The 27,529-nt window shown below is 41.3% G+C and overlaps 1 protein-coding gene across 9 annotated transcripts in view; it reads left to right on the forward strand.

The window, feature by feature from the left end:
* CDON (cell adhesion associated, oncogene regulated) overlaps nucleotides 1-27,529 on the forward strand; it is a 99,440-nt gene that overhangs the window by 39,009 nt on the left and 32,902 nt on the right. For 5 of the 9 annotated variants that reach the window (XR_015158047.1, XM_086385464.1, XM_086385463.1 and 2 more), the window contains 10 exons: nucleotides 259-546; nucleotides 2,315-2,584; nucleotides 6,536-6,613; nucleotides 7,697-8,041; nucleotides 14,476-14,765; nucleotides 16,515-16,689; nucleotides 19,183-19,311; nucleotides 22,705-22,908; nucleotides 24,957-25,138; nucleotides 26,018-26,123. Coding sequence is in view for 7 of the 9 variants with exons in the window: in XM_086385464.1 (XP_086241590.1) it covers nucleotides 259-546; nucleotides 2,315-2,584; nucleotides 6,536-6,613; nucleotides 7,697-8,041; nucleotides 14,476-14,765; nucleotides 16,515-16,689; nucleotides 19,183-19,311; nucleotides 22,705-22,908; nucleotides 24,957-25,138; nucleotides 26,018-26,123 (2,067 nt within the window). In the remaining 2 variants the exon portion in view is untranslated. The remainder of the gene's footprint in view (nucleotides 1-258; nucleotides 547-2,314; nucleotides 2,585-6,535; nucleotides 6,614-7,696; nucleotides 8,042-14,475; nucleotides 14,766-16,514; nucleotides 16,690-19,182; nucleotides 19,312-22,704; nucleotides 22,909-24,956; nucleotides 25,139-26,017; nucleotides 26,124-27,529) is intronic. The other 4 variants (XR_015158048.1, XM_086385468.1, XM_086385467.1 and 1 more) reach the window with 1 other exon arrangement.

Below are 27,529 nucleotides of genomic sequence, written 5' to 3' on the forward strand. Positions count from 1 at the left end.
AGTAGTCAAAGCACAGTGAAGGAGTGGTCCATGTGCTTGGTGTGAATTTGACATTTCAGAACTATTAATTCAGAAGTAGCCCTAAAGGATCCCCAAGTCTTTTAAATTTAATTCTCAACTGAAAATGGCTTTGTTACCAAATAGGACCTTGTAGTGTAAAAAAGAGTAAATGGGAAGATGAGGATGCTCACAGCTTTGCTAAGGAAGAAAGTGGAAGTGGATACTTAATGATTTTTTTGCTTTGCCTTCTTTCTCCAGGTCCTTCTTCAGGTGACTTTCACATTCTTCACCCCACCTTTTCACAGGCATTAGCCGTTCTTTCTCGTAGCCCTGTGACCCTGGAGTGCGTGGTGAGTGGGGTCCCGGCTTCTCACGTGCGGTGGCTAAAGGGTGGTCAGGATGCTGTGGTGGGAAGCACTTGGAGAAGGCTGTATACGCATCTTGCCACGGACAGCATCGACCCAGCGGACTCCGGCAACTACTCCTGTGTGGTGGGAAACAAGGCTGGAGATGCCAAACACGTGACTTACATGGTGAATGTACTTGGTAAGACGTTACTTGTTAAGCGTTTTTTCAAGTCAGGCTATTTTTCCGATCTAACTGATGTTTGAATGGAAGATCTATTTGTGAACACTAAATGGAATAGAGACTATCTAGAAATAGCTCCCCCAGTAGCCAGAACAAGCTTCATTTCTCTAAGGCCCTGCTGGGACTTCCACGGGGGTCCCGTGGTTTGAGACTTGGCATTCCCAATGAGGAGGTGGGGTTCAGTCTCTGGTTAAGGAACTGAGATCCCACTGCATGCTGTGGTGCCGCCGCGGAAGAAAGAGGACTGCCGAGTGGGGCGGTACTTCTGTGTCGCACAGAGCCTGGGGTGTTCTTGGAACCTCACCCCTAACCTGGTTACACAAAACGGAGCTGGTTCTTCCTTCTCAGTGACATGGAGGAAAGAGACTGGAGTTCAACAGGATGAGGATTCTGGGCTGTATTGGTGTGTAGTGTCCAGCAACAGTAAGACAGAGTGCATGGGTGCTCGGTTACGTCTGACTGTTTTTCGACCCCGTGGACTGTAGCCCACCAGGCTCCTCTGTCCATGGCATCGCCCAAGCAAGAATACCGGAGTGGGCTGCTGTTTCCTCCTCCAAGGTATCTTCTCCACCCAGGGGTCGAACTCGTGTCTCCTACATCTCCTGCATCGGCAGGCGGATTCTCTACTATTGAGCCACTGGGAAGCCCAACTAAGACAGGGTACTGACTAGAAAATGTCATCTCGAAGTGGGTTTCATTTTATTTTCCCTTTGGAAATAGTTTCACAATCGCTGATTCATAAAATTTGTGTTTTCACTCACATTCTATGTGCACTATTTATTTCAATGACGTTCCTTTCTTCCAGCTGCCTATCTCACTGTCATGTGTAGCAGCAAAAATGTTTTGTCAAAACAAATTTGCATGAAAACCAGAAAAAAGTTTCATACTAAATATAGTTTTTGTCAACCTTCTGTACCTGTGTATGGGCAACAGTGGCTTGACGCAGGTTACATTGGCATTAGTATAAGTGTGTGGCAAGCAGGCTTTAAAATTTAATGATAATGAGGACTAGATTAATATACTTAATCGTTTAATATTGGCATATGTTACAAATGCCGATACATGATTTACTTTGTCCAAGTAAAAAGTGGCCTGATGGATACTAAAAGAAGATTTTTGCCCAGAGTACACCTAACCTCAAAGCAGAATTCACTAGGAAAAAAAAAAAAATTTTTTTTTCACTTCCAAATAAGCATTCTTCTATTTTGGCTCTTGTATAGTAAAGGAAATTATTATTTCAAAACAGATCATCTGAAACTCTGCATATGTGCATGTGTGTGTGCGCACATATGTCGGCTTGGGGGGTGGTTAATTGGGTGGAGAGATCTATTACATAAAAGGGGACTGCAACTGTAACATATGGTTTATCCTACTGGAAGAAAGTCAATACATTTCTAATTTTTTGTTGAAGATCACAGTGGATGGGAGAATGTGAGGAAACAATACATTTTGGTTTTAACTAGTTATTGGTAGAGAGAGTTTGTATGACTTGTGTGAGGGCTAACTTTATATTTTTTATTTTCATTTTTTATTAATTTTTATTGGCGTATTAGTTGATTGACAAAGTTGTGATAGTTTCAGGTACATAGCAAAGTGAATCAGTTATACACATACATATCTCCACTCTTTTAGATTCTTTTCCCAAATAGGCCATTACAGAGGATTGAGTACAGGTCCCTGTGGTATGCAGTAGGTCCTTTTAAATCATAATATGTTTTATTTTTAGAACATGCTTCAATTTCTAAAGGACTGCAGGATCAGACAGTGTCCCTGGGTGCGACAGTACAGTTCACGTGTGAAGTTCATGGGAACCCAGCGCCCAACCGCACCTGGTTTCACAACGCCCAGCCCATTCGCCCTTCCCCACGACATCTGACTGTGGGAAATGGACTGAAAATCAGTGGTGTTACCATGGAAGATTCCGGGCTGTATCAGTGTGTCGCAGATAATGGGATTGGATTTACACAGTCTACTGGGAGACTTGAAATTGAAAAAGGTAGGCTTTTAGGTCATGTCATCCTAGGAAATTTCACTGTATAGATGGGATTTTGTTTTGATTAAAAATTAAATCCTCTTTACAAAAAGGAAGTAATCCTATCACCATAGCAGAGCTGTGTTCATTTTCCATGTTCCTTTCTGCTTGCTAGTAGACCTTTCCATGAAGAAGCAACCTTATTTAATCAGGCTCATAAAAAAATGTTTTTTAATATTTTTTAACAGATACATCATTGCTTTAAAAAGGTATAATTTTAAAAAGTGTGTTGTAAAAATCTCACTCGTGTTCCCTAGCCAGTCAGATATCTCTTAGAACTAACAGGTTTTATAATTGTCCTGACTAATCGTGTATGCATGTGTATGGTTAATTACATATAACATGTGAGTTTGTGTGCATTTAATAGCAAGTCAGTTTTTTTACACAGATGATGCTGGCATTTATATAAATTACCTTGAATTTCTCCTTTAAAAATTTCCTTGGATTTTACCTTAAAAATTACCTTGATTGTTTTCACTTAACATATATCTTGGCCATCTTCGCATATGGTACATTAAAGAATATTTTCATTTCTTTTAAAAAATGGCTGCTTAGTCTTCTGTTGTAAAGCTGTGAAGGTCTGACTGATACCTCACGGATGACTGTTTCTAATCCTTTGCTGTTACGAGGAGTCTGTGATGAATGTCGTTCTACATAGATTATTTTGCACACATGTGAACATCTTTAAAGTAAATTCCTAGAAATAAACTTGCTAAATAAAAGCATATATGCCTTGGTAATTTTGACAGATACCTTGCTCTCTCTCTCTTGTTATCATTTTACACTCCTACCAGCAATGTTTCTTTATATCCTCACCAAGGCAGTGAGTTGTCAGAATTCTGTTTAATGTTTGCCTATCTGATAGGTTTTTCTAAATTACCTTTTGACACCTGTATTTTTTATTATTATGAGTGATGTTGAGCATCTCATCATGTGTTTCTGAGCCATTGAATTTGCTTTCCTGTGTATCGACTGCCCATTGTCTTTTGTACATTTTATATTATGTTGTTCATCTTTTTTATTATTTATAGGAATTCTTTTATTTATTTATTTATTTATTTTTACTTTACAATATTGTATTGGTTTTGCCATACATCAACATGCATCCGCCACGGGTGTACATGTGTTCCCCATCCTGAACCCCCTCCCACCTCCCTCCCCATACCATCCCTCTGGGTCATCCCAGTGCACCAGCCCCAAGCTTCCTGTGTCCTGCATCGAACCTGGACTGGCGATTCATTTCTTATATGATATTATACATGTTTTAATGCCATTCTCCCAAATCATCCCCCCCACCCTCCCTCTCCCACAGAGTCCAAAAGACTGTTCTATACATCTGTGTCTCTTTTGCTGTCTCACATACAGGGTTGTCGTTACCATCTTTCTAAATTCCATATATATGTGTTGGTATACTGTATTGGTGTTTTTCTTTCTGGCTTACTTCACTCTGCATAATAGGCTCCAGTTTCATCCACCTCATTAGAACTGATTCAAATGTATTCTTTTTAATGGCTGAGTAATACTCCATTGTGTATATGTACCACAGCTTTCTTATCCATTCATCTGCTGATGGACATCTAGGTTGCCTTTATATATTATAGAAATTAAGCTTTTGCTGAGAGTTAGAAATATTTCAAAGAATCAGTATGACAGAGACCAACTCTCTGAACTTGTTGCAGTTACTTTAGACTCTGAACTTGCTACTTCAATTAATTACTTCAGATGTTAATAATAAAAAAGAATTTTTAAATGGCATGTATTTGGAAATTTAGAATTATAGTTCTCAATGGCTGGGTGAAAAAATCGTAATGGAAATTTAAAATTCAAAATGATAATGAATATCAAAATCAAATTGTGTGGGATATAGGAGAGTAGAATATAAAAGGATTTATACCCTTAAATGCTTATTTAAAAAAAAGCTAGTAAAACTAAAAATTAGTGGACTAAGTAAAATAACAGAATAGATTTAAAGAAAACAGAAGAAAAGAGATTATAAAGATATGGACAGAAATCAGTTAAATAGAAAATTAAGATAAAATAGATAGGATCAGTAGGGAGAAACTTTAACCAAGGAGTTAGCCCAGTAATCAGTCAGAAAATTTAAAGTATTATTCATCTAATTTAATGAATAAAGGAGAAAAATAATACGATGATCTCAATAGAAGCAGAAAAACCATTTGACATAATTCAGTATCCATGTTAGACACTCAGAAAAATAGAAATAGGAGGGAATTGTCTTAACTTGATAAAGAATATCCAATAGAAAACTTACAAGAAACATTACCTTTAGTGGCAAAATGTTTAACATTCCCTTTAAAATATCTTTTAGTTGTCATCATAGTGCAGATTCTAACCAGCACAGAATAAGAAAAAGAAATAAAGATATTAGGATATAAGAAGGCAGAAGGAGAAGGGGGCGACAGAGGAAGAGATGGTTGGATGACATCACTAAGTCCATGGACACGAGTTTGAGCAAACTCTTGGAGATAGTGAAGAACAGGAAAGCCTGAAAAAAAAAAAAGGAAAGCCTGGCATGCTGCAGTCCATGGAGTCATAAAGAGTTGGACAGGACTTAGTGACTGAACAGCAATAAAGATAAGAGAGAAAGAAACCCAGCTGTTATTAATGTTACTGATTCACAGCTCCTATGGTTGTCATTAGAGAGAATCCTCTATAGTTTGTTGGCAAATTATTAAAAATAATAAAAGGTTTAGCAAGGTGGCTGATGGAGACCAATAAACAGGAATCAGTTGCCTTTCTCTGTACCAATGTGTTAGCAAGTTTCTCTAGAGAAGCAAAACACAGTAGGATGTATAAGATACACATCAGAGGAAATTTACTGTAGAAACTGGCTCACACAGTTAAGGTGGTCAAGTCTGTCGTCTGCAAACTGGAGAAGGAGGTCAGCTGAGGAAGCCGTTCAGTTGTGGGAGAAGTGATGGTATAAGTCTCAACCTAAGGCCCATAGCCAGAGGTCCAGGAGCACTGAAGTGCAGTGTCCTTAGGGCAGGAAAAGGATGACTAGGCTCATAGAGAGAATTCGCTCTTCTTCTGCGTTTTTGTTTTACTGAGGTCCTCATCGGGTTGGATGGTGCCCACCCACGTTGGGGAGGGCCATCTGCTATCCTCAGTTTACCAACTCAGGTGCAAATTTCTTCTGGAAACACTCCTCACAGACACACCGAGTTATCTGGGCATCCTTTAACCCAGTCAAGTTGACACATAAAACTAACCATTACGACCAGCAATGAAAAGTGTCATTTAAAAGTCACCTTTTTATATTAGAAACATTAAAAAGTTCCAAGTACATAGAAATATATAACAGTTCATGGATACCAAAATTCAGTATTAACATACTTCTCAGGGCTTTCCAAAGGCTTTCTGTAGATTCGGGCAATTTCAACTAAATCCTATCACTGGTTTGAGGACTTAGACAAACCAATTCTAAATCATATGGATGATCAAAAGCCAAACGATAGCTAAGACACTCTAAAAGAAGAACAAGAATGTGGGGGGGGCCTTGCTTTACCAGATTTTAGAACATATACAAAAATTTATAGTAATTAAGATAGTGCTGTAGGTCTTCCCTGGTGGCTCAGTGGTGAAGAATCCGCCTGCCAATGCAGGAGAGTGGAGTTTGATCCCTGATCTGGAAAGATTCCACAGCTAAACCCATGTGCCACAACTACTGAGCCTGTGCTCTAGAGCCTGGGAGCCTCAACTACTGAAGCCCGTGCACCCTAGAGCCGGTGCTCTGCAATAAGAGAAGCCACCACAGTGAGAAGCCTGCACACCTCAACCAGAGAGTACTCCCCACTCCCGGCAGCTAGAGAAAAGCCTGAGCAGCAGGGAAGATCCAGCACAGCCAAAAATAAGTAAACAAATAAATAAATTAAAAAAATTTTCTTTTAAAAGACAGTGATGTATTATTGGTGCAGGAAAAGACAAGTATACGCTTGGAACAAGACAGAGACTGTCATGAAGGATATGCAGGTAAGGATTTGACCTAGGTGGGACTGCAGATCACCAAGGGAAGGATATCCATTTCAGGTTTCCACGTGGGATAACTGGTTATCCAAATGGAGAAGAAGAAATTAAATCTCTGACGCACAAAGCCTAATTTCCAGTGGGTTAAAGACCTATATATGAAAGGCAAAATGGTGAAGTTTTTCAAGAAAATATAGAAGAATATATGATCTAGGTAAAACTTTTTAACAAGAAATTTGAGGCTAATTTTTAAGAAAAGATTGGTGTGACCACATTAATATTAAAGCATCCTTATTATTAAAAGATACCATTAAAATGAAAAGAGAGAAAATACTAGTAACAAATGTAACTCACAAAACAACAGTATGTAGTTACAGAGAATCCAGAACCATTATGCAAAAGATAAAGCACCCAATAGTAAAAAGGACAAAAGAGATGTGCAACCTCATTAGTACTGAGGGAAATGCAGGTTATGACCCATGAGATAGCATTTTACATGTACTAGATGGGCAAAAATTCAGAAATCTGGTAATTGTTGAATGACTTTGTCAAACGCAGGAAGTAGGACTAGAAAAGGAGAAAGATGTGCTGGAGAAAATGTCAAATGTCAATATTCTATTGTAAGGTCATGAAATATATGCTTCCAAAATATCTGGGACCAAAAGGAAGGAGGTGGTGCCACTTTAGAAACAAAAATTTGTTCATGGTATATGGTCAGAAATACATTTATCAACTATGATTCAGAATAGGTTTTTCTCCCAGAATTTTTGTGATCAGATTTTTGCCTCCTGGAACCAACTATTATTATTATTTTTTTTTTTTGAAGGCCTATTGCTTGGTCTTATACTTCTTTACACCTTTTTCATGGTAAAGTCTGAGGCTTTGGCTTCACATGTTCTGTGTTTGCAGTGACCAGATGTGCTGAAGATACCTGTGGGCAAGCTGTCTTCAGATGTTCTGTATTTATAGTGGCAAGCTCTCCTCACAGTTCTGTATTTACTTTTATGCAATAGGATGAAATTATTTTGTATTGTAGATACTATATATAACGTACTTAATTTTTATATGTGGATTATTTTTCTTTCATAGGCAGTGGACTCAAGCCCATTATAACTAGATCGCCAGCAAGTGCAGAGGTGGCCGTGGGTGACTCTGTGACTTTGTCTTGCAATGCCACTGGCCTACCGGTGCCCGCCATCCATTGGTACGACAAGCGCGGATTGATAACCAGTCATCTGTCTCAAGCTCTTAGATCTAAATCCCGAAAACCCCACTTATTAAGACCTGGGAGTTCTGACCCAGAGCCTGTCACATCCCGGGCAGGCTCAGGCTCTCTGTACATTCAGGCTGTTAGGCGGGAGCACGCCGGGAAGTACACCTGTGAAGCCACGAACGCGCATGGCACCGCACGGTCAGAAGCCGTCCTCGTGGTTGGTGAGTTGTCATTAGTATCTTTTCCCAGGGGAATGGGTTTCTTTGATAGTAGGGGATAAAATAAAATATACATTTTTTAGAGATTGTTGAACTTATTAAGTGAAAGTCGCTCAGTCATGTCCGACTCTTTGCACACCCATGGACTGTAGCCTGCCAGGCTCCTCTGTCCATCGAGTTCTCCAAGAAAGAATACTGCAGTGGGTAGCCTATCCCTTCTGCAGGGCATCTTCCCAACCCAGGAATCGAATCGGGGTTGTCAGCATTGCAGGCAGATTATTTACCAGCTGAGTTACCAGGGAAGCCCAGACTTATTAAAATATACTTCAAACCCAAGTCTCTTGCATCTCCCGCATTGACAGGCGGATTCTTTACCAGCTGAGCCACCAGGAGAGTCCCCAGGCAAATCTATATATTTGCCTCACCCTTCTTCAAAGTTATTTTTCTAACAAGATGTATACTATTCTTTTTATTTTTACTGATGTTGGATATAATGACTTAATTTGGAGTACTGGTATTTAGAATATTAATAGTATTCAAATTAATTCAGATTTGACTTAATTCACAATCAAATCTAATACCAGTGGGCATTAGTGAAGGTGCCCTATGCATAGGGCTGGTGTGAGAATTCAAGGAGATTATATCTGTAAAGTGCTTAGAACACTGTCTGGAAGTATTAATAGAAAGCCTTCAATAAATACTAAGTATTGGGTTATAATTATTGCCATCTAATTATTGTTAAATTATAATTATCCCTTGTGCTTCCCTGGTGGCTCAGATGGTAAAGAGTCTGCTTGCAAAGCAGGAGACCTAGGTTAGATCCCTGGGTTGGAAAGATCCCCTGGAGGAGGGCGTGGCAACCACTCCAGTGTTCTTCCCTGGAGAATCCCATGGACAGAGGAGCCTGGTGGGCTACAGTCCATGGGCTGCAAAGAGTCGGACACAACTGAGCAACTAACACTTTGGGATAATGTTTAAGGCATGAAGAAATAGTTCCTGATTTTAGTAAACCTTAAAAAATCCTTAAGTATAGAAAAGTAGTTAAGTGTTATATAAATTTATACACACTTACAGATGTGTATATGTATATATACTTGTGTGTGTTTATGTATCAGTCTGCCAAGCAAAAATAGGAGTGGCTCTGCTCAAAATTGTTAGCTGCAAGATGTGTAATGCAGGTACTGCTAGGGTAGAGCATTTGGCTCAAGTGGTTATTTTATGTAAATAAGGGGAAGATGGAGCTGTAGACATCACAGTCATAGCTGTTGGGACAAGTAAGTGTCTAGTTGTCTGATTGCCTCACTTTACTTACTCATTTATTTACTTTTTAATTTTTTTGGCCATACTGTGTCATGTGGGATCTTAGTTCCCCCACCCAGGGATCAAACCCAAATCCTCTGCATTGGAAGTGCGGAGTTTTAACCTCTGCACCGTCAGGAAGTCCCCCTAACTGCCTCACTTTAAATTTGAGAAATCCGAAGTACTTTGAAGATATATAATTTGTTTAGATGAGATATTTTTAGATTTTGAAGATTCCCCCTCACCCCCAGGATTTTATGTCTTGATAAATATAATTTTTTAATGTATAGTAATCCCATGAACCACATCCTGCCTGAGTGGTCCTCCATTGTCCCTTTTACATGTTCTACAATAATTATCAAAGTCTAGCTGAGTCTGCTGCTGCTGCTGCTGCTAAGTCGCTTCAGTCGTGTCCGACTCTGTGAGACCCCGTGGACGGCAGCCCACCAGGCTCCCCCGTCCCTGGGATTCTCCAGGCAAGAACACTGGAGTGGGTTGCCATTTCCTTCTCCAATGCGTGAAAGTTAAAAGTGAAAGTGAAGTCGCTCAGTCGTGTCTGACTCTTAGCAACCCCATGGACTGCAGCCTGCCAGGCTCCTCCATCCATGGGATTTTCCAGGCAAGAGTACTGGAGTGGGGTGCCATTGCCTTCTCCACTAGCAGAGTCTATTAGAGCTCAAAACAGCATGTAACAACCTAGTTCTTTCCCTGGAAGTCTGAGCCTATTATTAAATCCTAGCGTGCTGACAGCCTTTACTTTGTTTATTGTGAAGAGGGCAGTAAGCAAGATGAATCACTCCCTCACCTTTTTTTCTTCCCAGAGACCTTGGGTTTTTGAGGTTCTGGATGTACAAATATTTGTAGAGGGAGTTGTAACTCTTCAAAACTATAGTGAGAATTGGCCTAGGGTCCTAAATAGTTGGGGGTGGGGTTGCTGGTTTGAGTGGTCACAGTGGGAACCACTTAGGCAGATTTGGTTCTGTTCCCTGTTGACTTGGTTTCAACTCAGTCATTTACTCATAAACATGGCCATCATCATAGTACTCAGAAAGCCAGTGTTTTATCAATCTCTTTTCCAGTTCAAAAAACAATCTACCTTAAAAAATGCTAGATATCTTTTTTAGATGACCATTTCAGAGTTGTTTTGAAGATAAAAAGAGTTGTTGTTCAGTCGCTATGTCCAACTCTCTGTGACTCCATGAACACCAGGCTTCCCTGTCTTTCACCGTCTCCTGGAGTTTTTGCAAACTCGTGTCCATTGAGTCCATGATGCCATCCTCCATCTCATCCTCCGTGGCCCCTTCTTCTCTTGCCCTCAGTCTTTCCCCAGCGTCAGGGTCTTTTCCAAAGAGTTGCTTTGAAGGTAAATTGAGATCATGGATGTGAAGAACCTTTGGAAAGTATTATGAAGGCTTTATGCATGGTATCTAGCATCTTGTGAGCGCTCTAATTGTGCTGTTGGGAACAGTAGAAGAAAATTAATCGAAGCTCCTTTTCAATAAAAGTTACGGAAAAGTCTCATTGCAGCCCGAATAACACAAGTGGAATTTTGATACTCCTGCAGTAGACACAGGCTGTAACATTGCATTCTTCTCATGCCTCTGTATAAACTGCGGCATGTGGTACTCAAACTCTTCTACAGCCAAATACCACTTCCCAGTGGTGACCTGCCCAGAGGATGCATGAAACACTAATGATAAAAAGGTCCTTCTCCACTACCCTAGCCACAACTAATTGCCTCCACTTGCTAGAATCCATCTCTGCATGAGCAGGCTCCCAGCCACACCCTTCACATCCAGCCCTCATTCTGACTCACTAAGTAAACACGCCTGTTCCAGGAGCAATATTTGAAAGTTCTCAGTGAACTTAATTAATTTTCTTCTATCTTATTTTTCCACTAGCTTCTTGTTTTCTTTGATGGAGAAAGCTTCTGGGACACCTTTTCTCTCTTTTAAACAAACAGAGAACTGACCTCCCACTGTTAGCCCTGTTTTCTGGTTGGTTCTCTATGAAGCTGCAGTCATTCTAAAAATACTCCCACCTTTTACCAGGAATCTGACTTCATTGTGGAAAAGAGACTCTGCTGTTGTTTCCTAGGCTCCCTTCCTCCGCAGAATCGGAGACCTTTCGTTGTCTGTGTTAACAGCACTTTAGAGGGACCAGGCTGTCAGTCCTCGGGTTTTATTGTGTTGGCAGTTTATTTGTTTTCATAAATTGCTCTCTCATTTTTTCACGGCAGCACCACTAACATTCTTCTGCCAGCTGTTGTCGCTTAATCTCTCAGAACCCAAATTTCTTAATCTGTAAAATGGAAGTATTACTATCTTCCTAAGAATGTTGTTTTGAGAATTAAATGAGATGATGGTTATTTAATGTCTGGCTCCATGCTGAGCACATAATATGTGCTCTGTAATTCTTTTTGGGTGTAGGCGACCTATTTATTTTTTTCAGCACAAATAAATTATTTTTACCTTCTTCTATGTATTCTGTACGCTCTTAGTAGTGAATATTAAGGCTGTTTTTAGATTGGCAGTTTTTAAAAATTTTATTTTACTGAAGGATAGTTGATTTACAGTGCCTTGTTAATTTTTGCTGTACAGCAAAGTGATTTAGTTATCCATATAATACGTTTTTCATATTCTTTTCCATTCTGGTTTATTACAGTATATTGAATATAGTTCCCTGTGCTACACAGTAGGACCTTGTTTATCTCTTCTATGTATAATACTTTGCACCTCGGCTAATACCGAGCGACTAGTCCGTCCCTCCTCCACCCCACTTTCCCTCTGGCACCCGCAAGTCTGTTCTCTGCGTCTGTAGATACGTTCATTTGTGTCATATTTTAGATTCTGCATGTAAGTGATATCCTGTGGTATTTGCCTTTTTCTTATTTCGCTTATTATGATATAGACTGGCAATTTCTTAAGCCAACCTTCCATTTTATCCAGAAAAAAAAAAAATGGAAACAAGTAAATTCTTCCCTTACCTTTGCTAGTCTTGTTTCGTTTCCTCCCTCTTGTCTATGACTTGTCTTCCGAGTATACTAGAGGGAGGTAGTTCTCTGTTGTTGTATGCAGTGAAAGTGTTAGTCGCTCAGTCTTGTCTGACTCTTTGCAACCCCATGGACTGTAGCCCACCAGACTTCTCTGTCCATGGCATTCTCCAGGCAAGAACACTGGAGTGGGTAGCCCATTCCCTTCTCCAGGGAGTCTTCCCGACTCAGGGATCGAGCTCAAGTCTCCTGCATTGCAGGCAGATTCTTTACCATCTGAGCCACCAGGGAAGCCCATGTGTTAAGTTGTTCATCTTTTGCTGTGCAGTTGCTCAGTCGTGTCTGACTCTTTGCGACCCCATGGATTGCAGCATGCCAGGCTTCCCTGTCCTTCACCATCTCCTGGAGTTTTCAAAAACTCATGTCCATTGAGTCGGTGATGCCATCCAACCATCTCATCCTCTGTTTTCGCCTTCTTCTCCTGCCTTCAATCTTTCCCAGCATCAGGGTCTTTTCTAATGAGTCGGTTCTTTGCGTCAGGTAGCCAGAGTATTGGAGCTTCAGCTTCCAATGAATATTCAGGATTGATTTCCTTTAGGATTGACTGGTTTGATCTCCTTGCTATCCAAGGGACTGTCAAAAGTCTTCTCCAGCACCACAGTTCAAAAGCATTACTTCTTGAGCATTCAGCCTTCTTTATGGTCCAACTTTCACATCTGTACATGACTACTGGAAAAACCATCTTTGGGGATAGTTATATCTGATGAATGACTTAACAGGTCCCTTATTATCTTACAGGTCTGTGGGTTAAAAGGATAAAGTGGGCCATTCTGTGGGCCTTGCTTGGGGTCTCTTAGACCTTTGTAATCAGATAGCACCTGGGGCTGGAAATGCCCAAGAGGCTCCACTCACACGTGTGGCATCTTTGTGAGGGCTGGACTCCACCTACATGCCCTCCTCTCCCTCCCGCCCCCCTCCATTTCTCTCCCTTCCTCCCTCTCTCCCTTCCCTGGTCACTTCTCTCCATGGCTAGCTTGGACGTCTGTATGTGGTAGTGCTCTGGTAGGGGTGCCAGGCCTTCTTAAGGCTTAAGCCTGGAAGACCACAGCCTACTTTGGGCTTGGCATTGGTTACAGCCACTCATGGGGTAGCCCGATTCAGCACAGGAGAGGACTGTCCAAGGGTGTTAATACTAAGGGACCTTTGGGGACTAGCTACCCAGTAGGTAATGGTCTAAGTCTTGATCTTTTCTTTGCTACTTGTGTTATTTTGTTCCCAAGGGAGTGCATTACTCATTGTGTTCATTTACCAATTAGCGTAAAAGTTCCTTGTTGGCCAACTTAAAATCTCCAGAGGTTACACTAGCAACTTGTTGTAAAAGAGGGACTGCTCGCACAGAGCAGGGGAAAACAGCATCCTTTCACATCAGAGACCTGGGTTCCATCCCTATGTTGGGAAAATCCCCTGGAGGAGGAGATGGCAACCCACTCCAGTACTGTTGCTTGAAGAATCCCTTGAACAGAATATGGTGGACTATGGTCCACAGGGTCGCAACGAGTAAGAAACGACTAAAGCAACTTAACAGTAGTACTAGCTACCAAACCGCTGCATTGTAGAACTGCTTTTTCAGAAAATTAATTTGCTTCTTCATGAATAGTAGATAGCTACTGGAGATCAAACCAGTCAGTCCTAAAAGAAATCAACCCTGAATATTCACTGGGAGGACTGATGCTGAAGCTGAAGCTCCAATATGTTGGGCACCTGATGTGAAGAGCTGACTCCTTGGGAAAGACCCTGGTGCTGGGAAAGATTGCGGGCAGGAGGAGAAGGGGACAACAAAGGATGAGATGGTTAGATAGTATCACCGACTCAATGGACATGAACTTGAGCAAACTCCAGGAGATAGTGAAGAACAGGGAAGCCTGGTGTGCTGCCATCCATGGGGTTGCAAAGAGCCAGACATGACTTAGTGACTGAATGACAACAGCAACTGGAGATTAGATGTCTCCATGAATTTTAAGTTGAAATGTTACCTGTTTTAACTACTAGGGCTCAAATTGTGCTAACATTGTGTTAGATGACGGCACAATGTGTGAGAGACCCTGAAATGATGAATTTCTTCCATCTCCTCTTTCTTTCTCTGCAGTTCCTTTTGAGACAGATACCAAAGCAGAAATAGTCACATCTTCTGATCCCACTCAGAATGATAAAAGTGATGATTCAGAAACTGGATTATTGAGCTCATTTCCGGTGAAAGAACATTCCAGTGCCAAGGAATCATCATCAGAGAAAAACGCTAGTGGCCCCTCTGTCCCTGATGCCCCTATCATTCTGAGCCCCCCTCAGACACACACGCCAGACACCTACAGCCTGGTCTGGAGGGCAGGGAAGGACGGCGGGCTGCCCATCAATGCCTATTTCGTGAAGTATCGAAAGGTAACGTCTTGTCGTCTGTGATCTTTCTCTTCTCACATCCTCGCATCCTGTGTATAACACATGCTTGCTGTCTTTCACACTAGTGGAGTGGCAGGAAGCAGAACAGGAGCATCCCAGGGTGTGGCAGGAAGCAGAACAGGAGCATCCCAGGGTGATGGGTTTGGGAGAGAGTCAGCAGTCACGCTGGGTTCACCAGTCTTATAAAAACAGTAAGAGTGAAGTACAAATAACCTCCCCCAGATTGGGATTTTAAGAACCAAGTAACTTGACAGTTGTTTTGTTGACCGTTCCTTGGGGTTTGAGAAATCTTAGTTCCCCAAGCAGGCATAGAACCCTGGCCCTGACAGCGAAAGCCCCGAGTCCTAACCACTGGACTGCCAGGGATTCCCTGCTTCTTGACCTTTTTAATCAAACATTTTAACCCCTTGGGTGTAAAGCTTTATAAACCACTTTTTAAAAAGTAATTCCTTCCCTCTGTGAAGTGGCAGAAGACAGTTTATTTAGCGAAGAAGCAATTTCTTATTAGAAACCACTGTTTGAACAAAGTTTTCCATTATAATCTCTGATTAATATTTTCATTTCCAGTTGTCTTCCTAATTGTATTAATATTTTTCATTGGTTATTTGTTACGGTAAACGTTGGTCTGTCTTGATTTCTCAGATGATATTTTTTATCCACAGACTTATATTAAAACAAAATGAAAATCCTCCCTTCTTTGTTTAATGAGATTAGTAAATGAAATGGGAGGAGATGTACTCGTATTTAAAATAATTTTCTATATTCAAGATGTTTTGGTATCCATCATTTAATAGGAATATTTTTTTATCCTTTAGGTATTTTTTTAATTGAAGTGTAGTTGATTCACAATGTTAATTACTGCTGTACAGCATAGGGATTCAGTTATCCCTATATATACATTTTTTAAAAATATTCCTTTCCATTATAGTTTATCATAGGATATTGAATATCTAGTTCTCTGTACTAAATAGTAAGACCTTGTTGTTTTTCCATTCTCTGTATAAAAGCTTACATCTGCTATTCCAGCCTCCCACTCCATTTCTCCCCCTACAGTAATATTTTTAATATCTGGAAAAATTAACATAATGATACTTGGAAGTTTATTCACTGTTTTTAACTTGATGATTCTAGATGAAGGAAGTTTCACTGGTAATCCTGTCCACATGGAAACTTCCATGAATGTTGGCCCTTGGTTTTATTAAGGAAGGCATAACAGATTGGATCTCTTTTTCTTTCCTTCAACTCAACAAACAGTATAAAAACATGAAACAAGACTGTTAGAAATATATAATGCATAATTGCATAAATTATATAGACATAAACATGAACTATGATTTATCAGGTATTGTATATATTATATATTATCATTAGTACGTATTATTGTTTACTTAGTTAATTCTCCCATTAGTCCAGTAAGAAAGGAGCAACGTTTCCATTACCAGGAAAGGAAATGACTGGGTAATCAAGTAACTTCCTTGAGGCCATAAGTTAGTGGCAGCTGATGAGCAGCAGCCTTTTTCAAAAACAGTGAGAATCCCAAACTTCTCACTGCAGGTCTCCTTCTGGTTCTTAATTGGAAGAGGCATTGTGTCTCTTTCACTTTTGATGGTGCATCGCTTCCCCAGATTCATTTTGGAATTGAAGGACTTCTAGTTTTTATCCAATTGAAATGGAAAGATTTTTCTGCCCTATATCTCCATTTTGAAAAATGCCTTGTTTTCGCTTGGGTAGCTGGAGGATGGTGTTGGTGTCGTGGGAAACTGGCACACAGTTCGAGTCCCAGGAAGTGAGAATGAGCTCCATTTAACGGAACTGGAGCCATCGAGTCTCTACGAAGTTTTGATGGTGGCGAGGAGTGCAGCCGGGGAAGGACAGCCTGCCATGCTCACCTTCCGAACCAGCAAAGGTGAGTATAATCTTCCCTAAGAGGAGGGAGTTGGCTGTATTGATGTCACTTTTTAATAATTAGTGTCATTTTGGGGTAGCAAGTTTCTTGTATATAAATTTACTAAATAAACCTATTATAGTACCTCTTGGGGCCACATTTAGATGGTTGAATTCTTCTAGTCCATCTAGCATTTCACAGGTATTTTTGAGAGCTTATGATAGGTAAGGCATTAGGGTAAGGGACAAAACAAGGATAATCAAGACAAGATCCATCCTGATAGAGCTTCTACTTTGCTAAAAAAGGTAAGACATACACATAAAGGCCAACTCAAGGCAAAATTTCAGTTCAGCTAATATTTACTGAATGACTTCTCAGTGCCAGGTAGTAAACAAAATAGATAATACTCCTTTGCTGTCATGGAGCTTCCATTCTAGTTGGGAGAAGTTTACACATAAGTTATAAGAACATTAGTAGGTGTTGAATGCTAACAAGAGATATAAATTAAGGGATGGGTGTAGCATGGGTTTCTCAGGTGGTGCTAGTGGTAAAGAATCCACCTGCTAATGCAGGAGACCTGAGAGCCGTGGGTTTGATCCCTGGGTCGGGAAGACCCCCTGGAGGAGGAAATGGCAGCCCACTCCAGTGTTCTTGTTTGGAGAATCCCATGGACAGAGGAGCCTGGTGGGCTGCAGTCCACAGAGTCACAAAGAGTCAGACACGACTGAAATGACTTACATGCAAGCATGTGGGGTGGTAGCGGTTGTCCCAGTTTGAACGGGTGGCCAGAGAACTGAGCAGCTGACAGCAGGGCGGAACTTTAAGGAGGTGTGTGGAAACCCATGTGAGTATCTGGGGCTGGAATATCCCAGTAGAGAGGATAGCAAGTGGGTGTGCTTGGAGCACTGAGGGGCCACAGTGATGAGAGTAAAGTAAGTGGGGAGGAGAGAATGCTCAAGGAGATGGATGATCATCGGCACATTGTCCAACCTGCTGGAACACCAACTTTGACCCTGAGTGAACTGGGAGCATTGGAGAGTTTTGAGCAGAGTTGTGACACTGCCTCTTGTGTGTTTCAATGCTGGCTATAGGGCCATGCTGACTGTAGGGTCAGGATAGATTGGAGGAGGGCAAAGGGATAGGGAGGGACCAGATCTGACATGGTCCAGGCAAGACAAGATGCCAGGGGATAGTCTTCTGTGGGGCAGCTTGTGAGGGTGGTGGTGGTGGTTTAGTCGCTCAGTCATGTCCAAATCTTGAGCCCCCCATGGACTCCTGTTCATGGGATTCTCCAGGCAAGAATACTGGATTGGGTTGCCATGCCCTCCTCCAGGGAATCTTCCTGACCCAGGAATCAAACCCAGGTCTCCTGCACTGCAGACAGATTCTTTACTGACTGAGCTACAAGGGAAGCCCTCCCAGTTTGTGAGGGTAGCTTGATTGAAAAGATGCCATTTCAGGGCTTCACTGGTGGCTCAGTGTAAAGAATCCATCTGCCAATGCAAGAGACATGAGTTCAATCCCTGACTGGGAAGATCCCACACGCTTCAGAGCAGCTAAACCCATGCACCACAACTGGTGAACCTGAGCTCCAGAGCCCGGGAGTCACAACTGCTGAGCCCACATGCCGCAACTCCTGAGGCCCGTGTGCCCTGAATCCCGTGAACAAGAGGAGCCAAGCCACCACAGCTACAGAGTAGCCCCTGCTCGCCACGACTAGAGAAGAGCCTGCACAGCAACAAAGACCCAGCGCTGTCATAAATAAATAAAATAAACAATTTAAAAAGATGCCATCGCAGGTTGGCCATAGATGAACAAAAAGACTTCTGTGAGCAGAGACGGGAATTGGATACAAGAGTTTTTGGTGTAGCACAGTGTTGGAAAGGAGTTCTGATGATTGAAAAGAAATTGTCTATTGACTTTTGAAAAATATCCTTTTATTTAATTACTGTGTCTAGACAGAAAAATAGTATTTCTTATTTGAAATGTATTTTGAGTTATTACCCATAATTAGTCCTTAGTTGTTTATACAGCCTGACCTGCAAATACTGAATAATGAGCATGTATTTCAGTTCTGAAATAATCAATTTCATTTTTCCCCCCTTGAAATTTTAAAACGGCATGACAGCTTTCGCATGAAGAAACTTAACCGAAGCTCTTAAATAATGAATATTCTGCATCAGAATTAAGAAATATGTACAGTAAAAATAACAGTGGGTGAATAGTTTGAAAACCTTTAGTCATTTGGCTTTTTCATTTGTGTCATTTTTTATGTGTGTAGATTAAAGCTGTCCTGGTGAAGAGAGACACATTTTTGTTATAGGTACTAGAAAAAGACAAAGTAACTTCTCAAGTTAATTCCTCATATTAGCCAAGTAATTACAATGTAGATTTTAAATTTAGACACTGTAACCGATAAATTCATATATTTATATGCCAGTTGAGTTTCATAGTATCTTTTCTTATGCAAAGAAGCTTATTTGTATTATATTATGTTATATTGTACCTTTCTAGAGAAAACAGCATCATCGAAAAATACCCAGGCCTCCTCTCCACCTGTGGGCATCCCTAAGCGCCCTGTTGTTTCAGAGGCTGCAGACAACTTCGGAGTGGTACTCACAGATGCCTCTAGGCATAGTGGAGGTAAAGAGAAGATTCTTCACTTACTCATTCTGTTTGTTTCCAAATGTAACTGACCTGTTTCAGGTTATTAGGGGGTGGAGTGGGACAGGATATTTATTATTCAAATTATATCCTACCATATAACTCTTATAGGTTTTATTTCAACCATTTTAAAATGTCTTGAATTTGAAATCTTAAATACCCAGTACCATGATTGATATTCAAAGTAATAAACTCAGATTTCAAATGTTATGATACTAAGTTTTTATAACTCACAAAAAGAATTTTTCTGTCTCCTCTCTGGCATGGAAACCAAATTTACATTGGAACCCTGAACATCTGACTTGTTTTTTTTGGTGATTTGTCAAAATATGTCATGGTACCTATAGTATGACTTAGTTTTTTATTGATTGATTACATGTCATTCTCAGCTTTATTGTTGTATCATGTTGATCTTAGAGTGTTTAGATGTCATAACAATAAGATTTTTAAAAGACTTCTTTTTAGTATTTAATCATACATGAATTCTCCTGTTACAACATAATGTGCTTTTTGTGATCTAGGGAAGGCTTAACATTTTATTACTGAGCTCTAAGAATTTTCAAGCTTCTCTTCCCTATTTTTATAGTCTATGAGTTGGCCTCAGACAGAAGCAAGTCATAACATTTGAACACCTCTGTGGAATGCTTCTGCATCTTCAGTATCATGAGCTGCTTTTTCTTGAGTCCTTTCGCCTCTGAGATCAGAAGAACAAAAACCTCATGAACTAACACGCAGTACTACATGCTGGAGCAGCAGAGATCAAATAAATCTTGCCCTTGGAGAGGCTTACAGTATAGGAGATGATGCAGACAACTAAACCAATACCAATATAGCAGGGAGGATAGATCAACCAGCAACGATGGTTTTGATTCTGCCTTGGAATCAAACATTTCATGAGATTTACCTAAATCACTTCCTTGATAGGAAGGAGGCCCAGTGGCTGGCAATAAGAGATGTTCCCTAAGCTGAGCTTCAAAGGCAAGAATGTTATAGCTGAATGAAGAAGCAGGAGAAACGGTTCTGGGCAGAGACCTCTCATGCAGAGACAGATGAAGGACATGTTCTATTTCATTTAGAGATTCAGAGATTTTTATTTAGTGCTATGGGGAATCATGCTACAGTGGGGGAGGAAAGCAGTTGCCTTGTATGATGTCCTTAAAGATTCAGTCTTTCCCTGAAAGCTATGAAGAAGCCTGGAAGATTTTAGAGATGGGATGGGGGAGTGGCATCAGATGAGGCTTGGAAATACAGACAGTGACAGTGTGGATGGGGAAGGACACAGACCAGAGATGAAGGGAACTGAATCCTCACTGAAAGAAAGCAAGAAATATGGTGACTTGGGCAACTTGAACCATTTACCAAGATAGGTGATAAGAATTTGTTGCTGAAGGTTATGGATTCTGTGCTGGCAATCATGAGTTTGGTGTTATCCAAGCAGAGATAACCCTAAAGAAAGGATTTATTTAATCTTCACAATAACCCTGTGAGGAAGGGAGCATCAGCATATTACAGATCAGGAAACTGGGACTCAAGGGGGTTGTGGAACTTGCCTAAGGTCACCCAGAGAGTGGTGGAACTGCTATCCACAGTCAGATATTTAAGACTCCAAGAGCAGTATTCTTTATCTCCTTTCACATGCTGTTTATTTTAGGTATCGATGGTATTCTTCTCTTTAGGGACTTTCCCCTAATAACGTTCTTTTTCTACTTGGTCTGTGGTATTCTTTATGAGTTTTAACCTCATGTGAATCAACAGAGGAAGTTGTTCAGTTATCTTCGTATTAAAAGAGAAATTCACTAACTTCTATTCGTTCTGTTTCCATTGCTTTCTAACTTGAAAGGAATACAGTAAGTATCATGCCAAGTTGCCTGCTTTGAATGTGTTCATCTTTTCATCCATTAAACAATTTGTTTTTAAAATGCCACGAATTCCTTCATACAGGCACCATATGCAACATTATTTTGTTATGTGTTTGTATTCAGATTGAAGAGATGTTGAGACAGAGGGGTGTTGGTGGAGGCCAGACCCAGGCTAGACAGAGACAGGGCTTCCTGAGTAATTCACTGAAGTAATGTAACCATGGGGGCTTCCCCGGTGGCTCAGCAAGAAAGAATCCACCTGCTGATGCAGGAGATATGGGTTCAATCTCTGGGTTGGGAAGATCCCCTGAAGAAGGAAATGGTAACCCATTCCAGTATCCTTGCCTGGGAAATCTCACGAACAGAGGAGCCTGGCAGGTTACAGTTCATGGGGTTGCAGAGAGTCAGACATGACTTAGCGACTAAAACGACAATGGAACCATGGTCCAGAGCTGGTCCTCCTTGTTCCAGCTCTAGAGACATGACAGTGAGCGTGTGGAAGGGCAGTTGGTCTTGATAACCAGCTCATTCTTAAAAAGCTCACAGGTGACTGCTGTAAAGTGGGTGGCCGTTCACAACTTCCGAACTGTTGTACAGCCCAGGCTGTTTCTGTCCACACCCTTGCTCTGTAGGGACCAGGTGGGAAGCCAGTTATAACCACCAGATTGCTTGGCCAGCAGTTAGGGACATGTGTTGGCCACACAGTTTGAATGGCTGATGAACTTCCTCCTGAGGTTTCCACCTGCCATAGAATCGAGACCGTCTCGTCTGTGGGCTGGAAACATCCCTCCTCTTGGCCATGCTAACTGAGAGCTGCCAGGGGTTGGGTTCACGTGGATGATCACGTGGATCGTCTGTTTCCTGATAACACTTGTCTTTATTTAACTGTGAATGTGTCTTCCTGCTTTCATCCTAAGCAGTGGTTCTCCCTTCCCATTTTTATCAGGATTGATTTTACTGGTTCGGTTTATCCCTATTTTACTGCTTGCAGTCTGTTTTTCAGTAGTTTTTCTGTACTGTTTTTCTGTACAGTAGTAATAGCTACATTGCTGATTATTGACAGGCTATGATCATCATAGCTAATAAACAGAACAATCTATAGACTATTGGCTGAATATGTTTTCTATAGCTCAGTTGGATAATGAAAACCATTTAAATAACACATTGTTTTGAAATTTACTGTAAATTATTACCACAGTCAGACTTGAAGCACCAAGTAATAATTACTTATATTGTTTTAGCATGCCTCAGTCATCATACTCATTAACTTTCAGATTTTCAGAGATACTTATCAAGTTTATAAATTATCTCACTTTTCCTGCTACTTCCTCTATTTCATTGCACATTAACTTTTCAGAGGACAGAAAGAAAGTCATAATGTCATTAACTCTGGCAAGAATTTTGGTGCAGAGCCTTTAGTAAAGTGATGTTGGGGATTTATCCCTTTCAGTTCATTTGAGTAATTCTTGTTTCTGATGCTGAGGGTTATCGAAATGAATGTTTCCATTTTCAGTCCCAGAGGCACCTGACCGGCCTACTATCTCCACTGCGTCAGAGACGTCTGTCTACGTCACATGGATTCCTCGGGCGAACGGGGGCTCTCCAATCACTGCCTTCAAGGTTGAATATAAACGGATGAGGACTAGTGACTGGCTGGTGGCAGCTGAAGACATCCCTCCTTCTAAGCTTTCTGTGGAAGTTCGTAGTTTAGAGCCAGGTAGTAATATTCAAACATTTTGTTTTAGGCCAGCAGTGCTGACCTTAGATGCATATTCGTCTTTTTTTTTTTTGACCATGCCTACTGCATGCAGGATATTAGTTTCCTGACCAGAGATCTAGTCTGTGTCCCCTGCATTGGAAAGTCTTAACCACTGGACCACCAGGGAAATCCCTAAATACATATTTGTAATAATCATATATTCTTCTAATTGTTAAAGTAATGTGAGCTTATTGTATAAAAAGCAAAATTGTATCTGAAAGCAAAATATAAAAAGAGAATAGTCACTCCAAACCCACCCATCTAGAGATAACCATTGTTTATATTATGTTGTATTTCTTTCTAGTCTTTTTTCCTTTCTAATACAAACTGGGATCATGCCATAAATATTGTCTTGTGACCCCCTTTTCCCATGTTATATCATAATTAACAATTCTTCAGAACTCAGTGTTTAATAACTGTGGATCTACTGTGTAAGTATACCATGATTGACTTAACCTAGTCTTTATTTCTGGGCTTTAGACTATTTCTAACTGCAAATGAGTGGAAGTAGGGTGGTGGTGACATCTTTGTGTGTGTGTATGTATGTGTATTCTGCTATGAATGAATGTTTTAAGAGGGAAATTGCTTGTTATTTGACTACAATTGATCTGATGACACAGCATGGTTAAACCCACTACTTTGCTTTATGGATATGAGACAACCTCTTTGTTCTGTTAAGTTTTGTTTCAGCATCAGGGGAGCTTCTCCAGACCCCTGTGTGTTTAGTCGCTCAGTCATGTCTGACTCTTTGTGATCCCACGGACTGTAGCCCACTGGGCTGCTTTGTCCATGGGGATTCTCCAGGCTAGAGTACTGGAGTGGGTTGCCATGCCCTCCTCCAGGGGATCTTCCCAACCCAGGGATCAAACCCAGGTCTCCTGCATTGCAGGCAGATTCTTTACCATCTGAACCACCAGGGAAGCCCATCCAGACCCCCTAATATATGAAACAACCCATAAAAGAGGAAAGCACTAATCACAAATCAACTTTATTTACTTTTGTTTGTTTGGGTTTCATGACTGTTTTTGTTGATGGACTTTTAAATGTACTTTAGCAGCAAAAACCCGTGTTTGTCTGACAGGTAACAGGAGGAGCTCAGGAATATGTAGGTACAGTTGGGAGAGGGTGGCAGTTTTAAATATGGGCAAAGCTAAGTAACATTTTATAGATAGAAAAGACTGTTTTCAGAAGCTCAGGGGTTATTTTTGAGCTTTGGGGAAACTTGCTTTAGGGGTCTAATTTATTCTTTAGATTCAGATTTTCAGAAACTCACAATCCTTAGAGTTTTTTTTTTTTTTTAAGTTCTTAATATCTAAGCCAAACAAATACCTTCTGTTGTAGCTTAAATCTGATCTTTCTCCTCTTATTAGAGGGAGCAGAGTGACATCTGTGATTAGCCACACAGTGCCTCTTCATAGCTGTATTCCCTGTGTTAAACTTTGCTTCAGTTGTTTCTTTCAAAGTGGAAAAAACCCTATTGGGCTGGCCACAAAGTTCGTTTGGATTTTTCCTATGTACTTACAGAAAAAGAAAAACCCAAACAAATATTCTGGCCAACCCAATAGTTTCAGCAACCCACTCCAGTATTCTTGCCTGGGAAATCCCACAGACAGAGGAGCCTGGCAGGCTGCAGTCCATGGGGCTGCAAAGACTGGGACACGACCTAGTGACTAAACACCACCATCATCACCACCAGCTAGTCCTGTATTTGATGGGTATGACTTTAGAACAGGATGTTGAAAGAGAAATGTGCTCTTTCCTCCTCTCTCCTGGCTTCTTTCCATGAGGAACAGCATCTGTCTCTCCCAGGGACCCCCAGTAAGGTATTGGAATCTTGAACACACGCAATGAACGCATGCAATACCAGAGTGACAAGTGGGTTGAAATCTATTTACTATCTAGGCTTTAGAGCATGTCGTTGTTATTGCAGAGAGATGTTTAAGTATGATTGTTGTATTTTGAATATTGTCCCTTAAATTCTGTTTTTCTTTTCCCTCCCTCGAAAGGTTCAACGTACAAATTTAGGGTCATTGCTATCAACCATTATGGTGAGAGTTTTCGGAGTTCAGCTTCTCGTCCGTATCAGGTGGCTGGGTTCCCCAATCGCTTTTCTAACCGTCCAATAACTGGACCTCACATCGCCTACACAGAAGCTGTCAGTGATACTCAGATCATGCTAAAGTGGACGGTAAGTAAAACATCTTCTCTAATGACAAAAGTTTCTGATGTGGCCATGTTAGTTTAATATCAGGACATGATACTATGAATGGGAAATTTTTGAACTTTTAAGTAAGAGGAAATTGAGGGCCACAAATTTGTGTAAGAGCATATATTATAAGAGGGGCAGGTTTTGTTTTATTTTGTTTTAGTTTTTATTTTATAATGGAGTTTAACTGATTAGAGCTTCCCAGGTGGCGTTCTAGTGGTAAAGAGCCCACCTGCCAAAGCAGGAGACATAAGAGATGTGAGTTCAATCCCTGGGTTGGGAAGATCCCCCAGAGGATGGCATGGCAGCCCACTCCGGTATTCTTGCCTGGAGAATCCCATGAACAGAGAAGCCTGGTGTTTACAGTCCATGGGGTTGAACAGAGTCAGACACAACTGAACTGAAGCAACTTAGCACACACACACTCGTAGCTAATCAACAGTGTGATAGTTTCAGATGCACAGCAGAGGGACTCAGCTGTACATACACAAAAACTATTCTTCCCCCCAATTCCCCTCCCATCCAGGCTCAGGGGGCAGGGCTAAAAATAAAATGATTGTCTCTTCAGCTCTCATCCAAGTATTAACACAATCACCATTTCATGTTTTATTGTTTTTGAGCCCAATGTACTTTTTTGTCTTTGAGCCTAGTGAGACATAGTGCTTTATTTTTGTTTAGCCCTGCAGTAAGCTAAAATGCTCTCAGCACCTGTGAATACCTTTAAATTAAACTTTAAATGGCTATCAAGGATTTCTATAAAATGAAGCTCAAAAAATACTGCCACACAGATAAATAAATCTTAATGGATGTAAAAGTTACATTTATTTTTGTCTTTGACAAGTCTTTGCTTGTCTTTTCTAGTACATTCCATCGAGTAACAATAACACTCCCATTCAAGGATTTTATATCTATTACCGGCCAACAGATAGTGACAATGATAGTGATTACAAGAGGGATATTGTAGAAGGTAAGTGCCATGGACAAGCTAGAGTCTTAATAAGAGAGTTTTGGATGGAGAGGGTTTATAAATATTATGAAAAATGTCCCAGGGTAAAATAGAGTAAAAATGAAATGGCATATATGCTACTACTTTGAATTTTTTCCAAAGAAAGTTAATTTGTCCAGTTTAATACAATGGACCCTTGAAGAATGAGGGGTTGGTGGTTCAGTCTGTAAAGAATCCGCCTGCAGTGCAGGAGCTGCAGGAGACGGGTTTGATCCTTGGGTCGGGAAGATCCCCTGGAAGAAGGCATGGCAGCCCACTCCAGTATTCTTGCCTAGAGAATCCTATGCACAGAGGAGCCTGGCAGGTTACAGTCCATAGGATCAGAGGAGCCTGGCAGGCTACAGTCCGTAGGATCACAAAGAGTCAGGCACAACTGAAGAGATTTTGCAAGTATGCATCTTGGTTCAGTTTTGCATATGTGTGTGTATAGGAAATTATTTGCTTAACATTTGCTTTTCCCACTAAATGTTACTCTCCTCACGGCAGAGGGCCTTCTTTCCCACGGCTGTATCCCAAGCCCTACACTGTTGAGTTGTTCGGTATTTATTGAGTAAATGAATGGGTGAATGCTCAGAGTCCAGAAAAGAATAATGGAGTGTCTAGGGTGATCAGGTTGGAAAAAAGACATCTATGATAGCCAGCAGCAGAACAGCTTTCTTCAAGTTTTGTGTTTGTTTTTTTTTAATTTATTATTTTGACTGCTCTGGGTCTTCGTTGCTGGGCTTGGGCTTTCTCCAGTTGCAGCGAGCTGGGGCTGCTCTCTAGTTGCGCCGTGCGGGCTTCTCGTTGTGGGGGCTTCTCCTCTTGCAGAGCACGGGCTCCGGGGCTGCTCTCTAGTTGCGCCGTGCGGGCTTCTCGTCGTGGGGGCTTCTCTTGCAGAGCGCGGGCTCCGGGGCTGCTCTCTAGTTGCGCCGTGCGGGCTTCTCGTCGTGGGGGCTTCTCCTCTTGCAGAGCGCGGGCTCCGGGGCTGCTCTCTAGTTGCGCCGTGCGGGCTTCTCGTTGTGGGGGCTTCTCCTCTTGCAGAGCACGGGCTCCGGGGCTGCTCTCTAGTTGCGCCGTGCGGGCTTCTCGTTGTGGGGGCTTCTCCTCTTGCAGAGCGCGGGCTCTCGGTGCTTGTGGGCTTAGTAGTTGTGGTGCCGTGCTTAGTTGCTTCACAGCATGAGGAATCTCCTTGGGTGAGGGAGCAATCCCGTGTCTACTGCATTGGCAGGCAGATTCCTAACCACTAGACCACCAGGAAAGTCCTGTCTTCAAGTATTTAAGGACTGGAATGTGGAAGAGGTACTCAGTCTGTTGGGGGAGGACAGCTAGAAGGAAATCGAGTGAGGAAGAACCCTTTCATACCATATTTCTCTGATGTGGGTCCC

This window comes from Bos grunniens, chromosome 29, assembly GCF_055505025.1.
Source record: "Bos grunniens cultivar Pamir isolate PY7600 chromosome 29, Bosgru_T2T1.0, whole genome shotgun sequence".
NCBI lineage: Eukaryota > Metazoa > Chordata > Mammalia > Artiodactyla > Bovidae > Bos > Bos grunniens.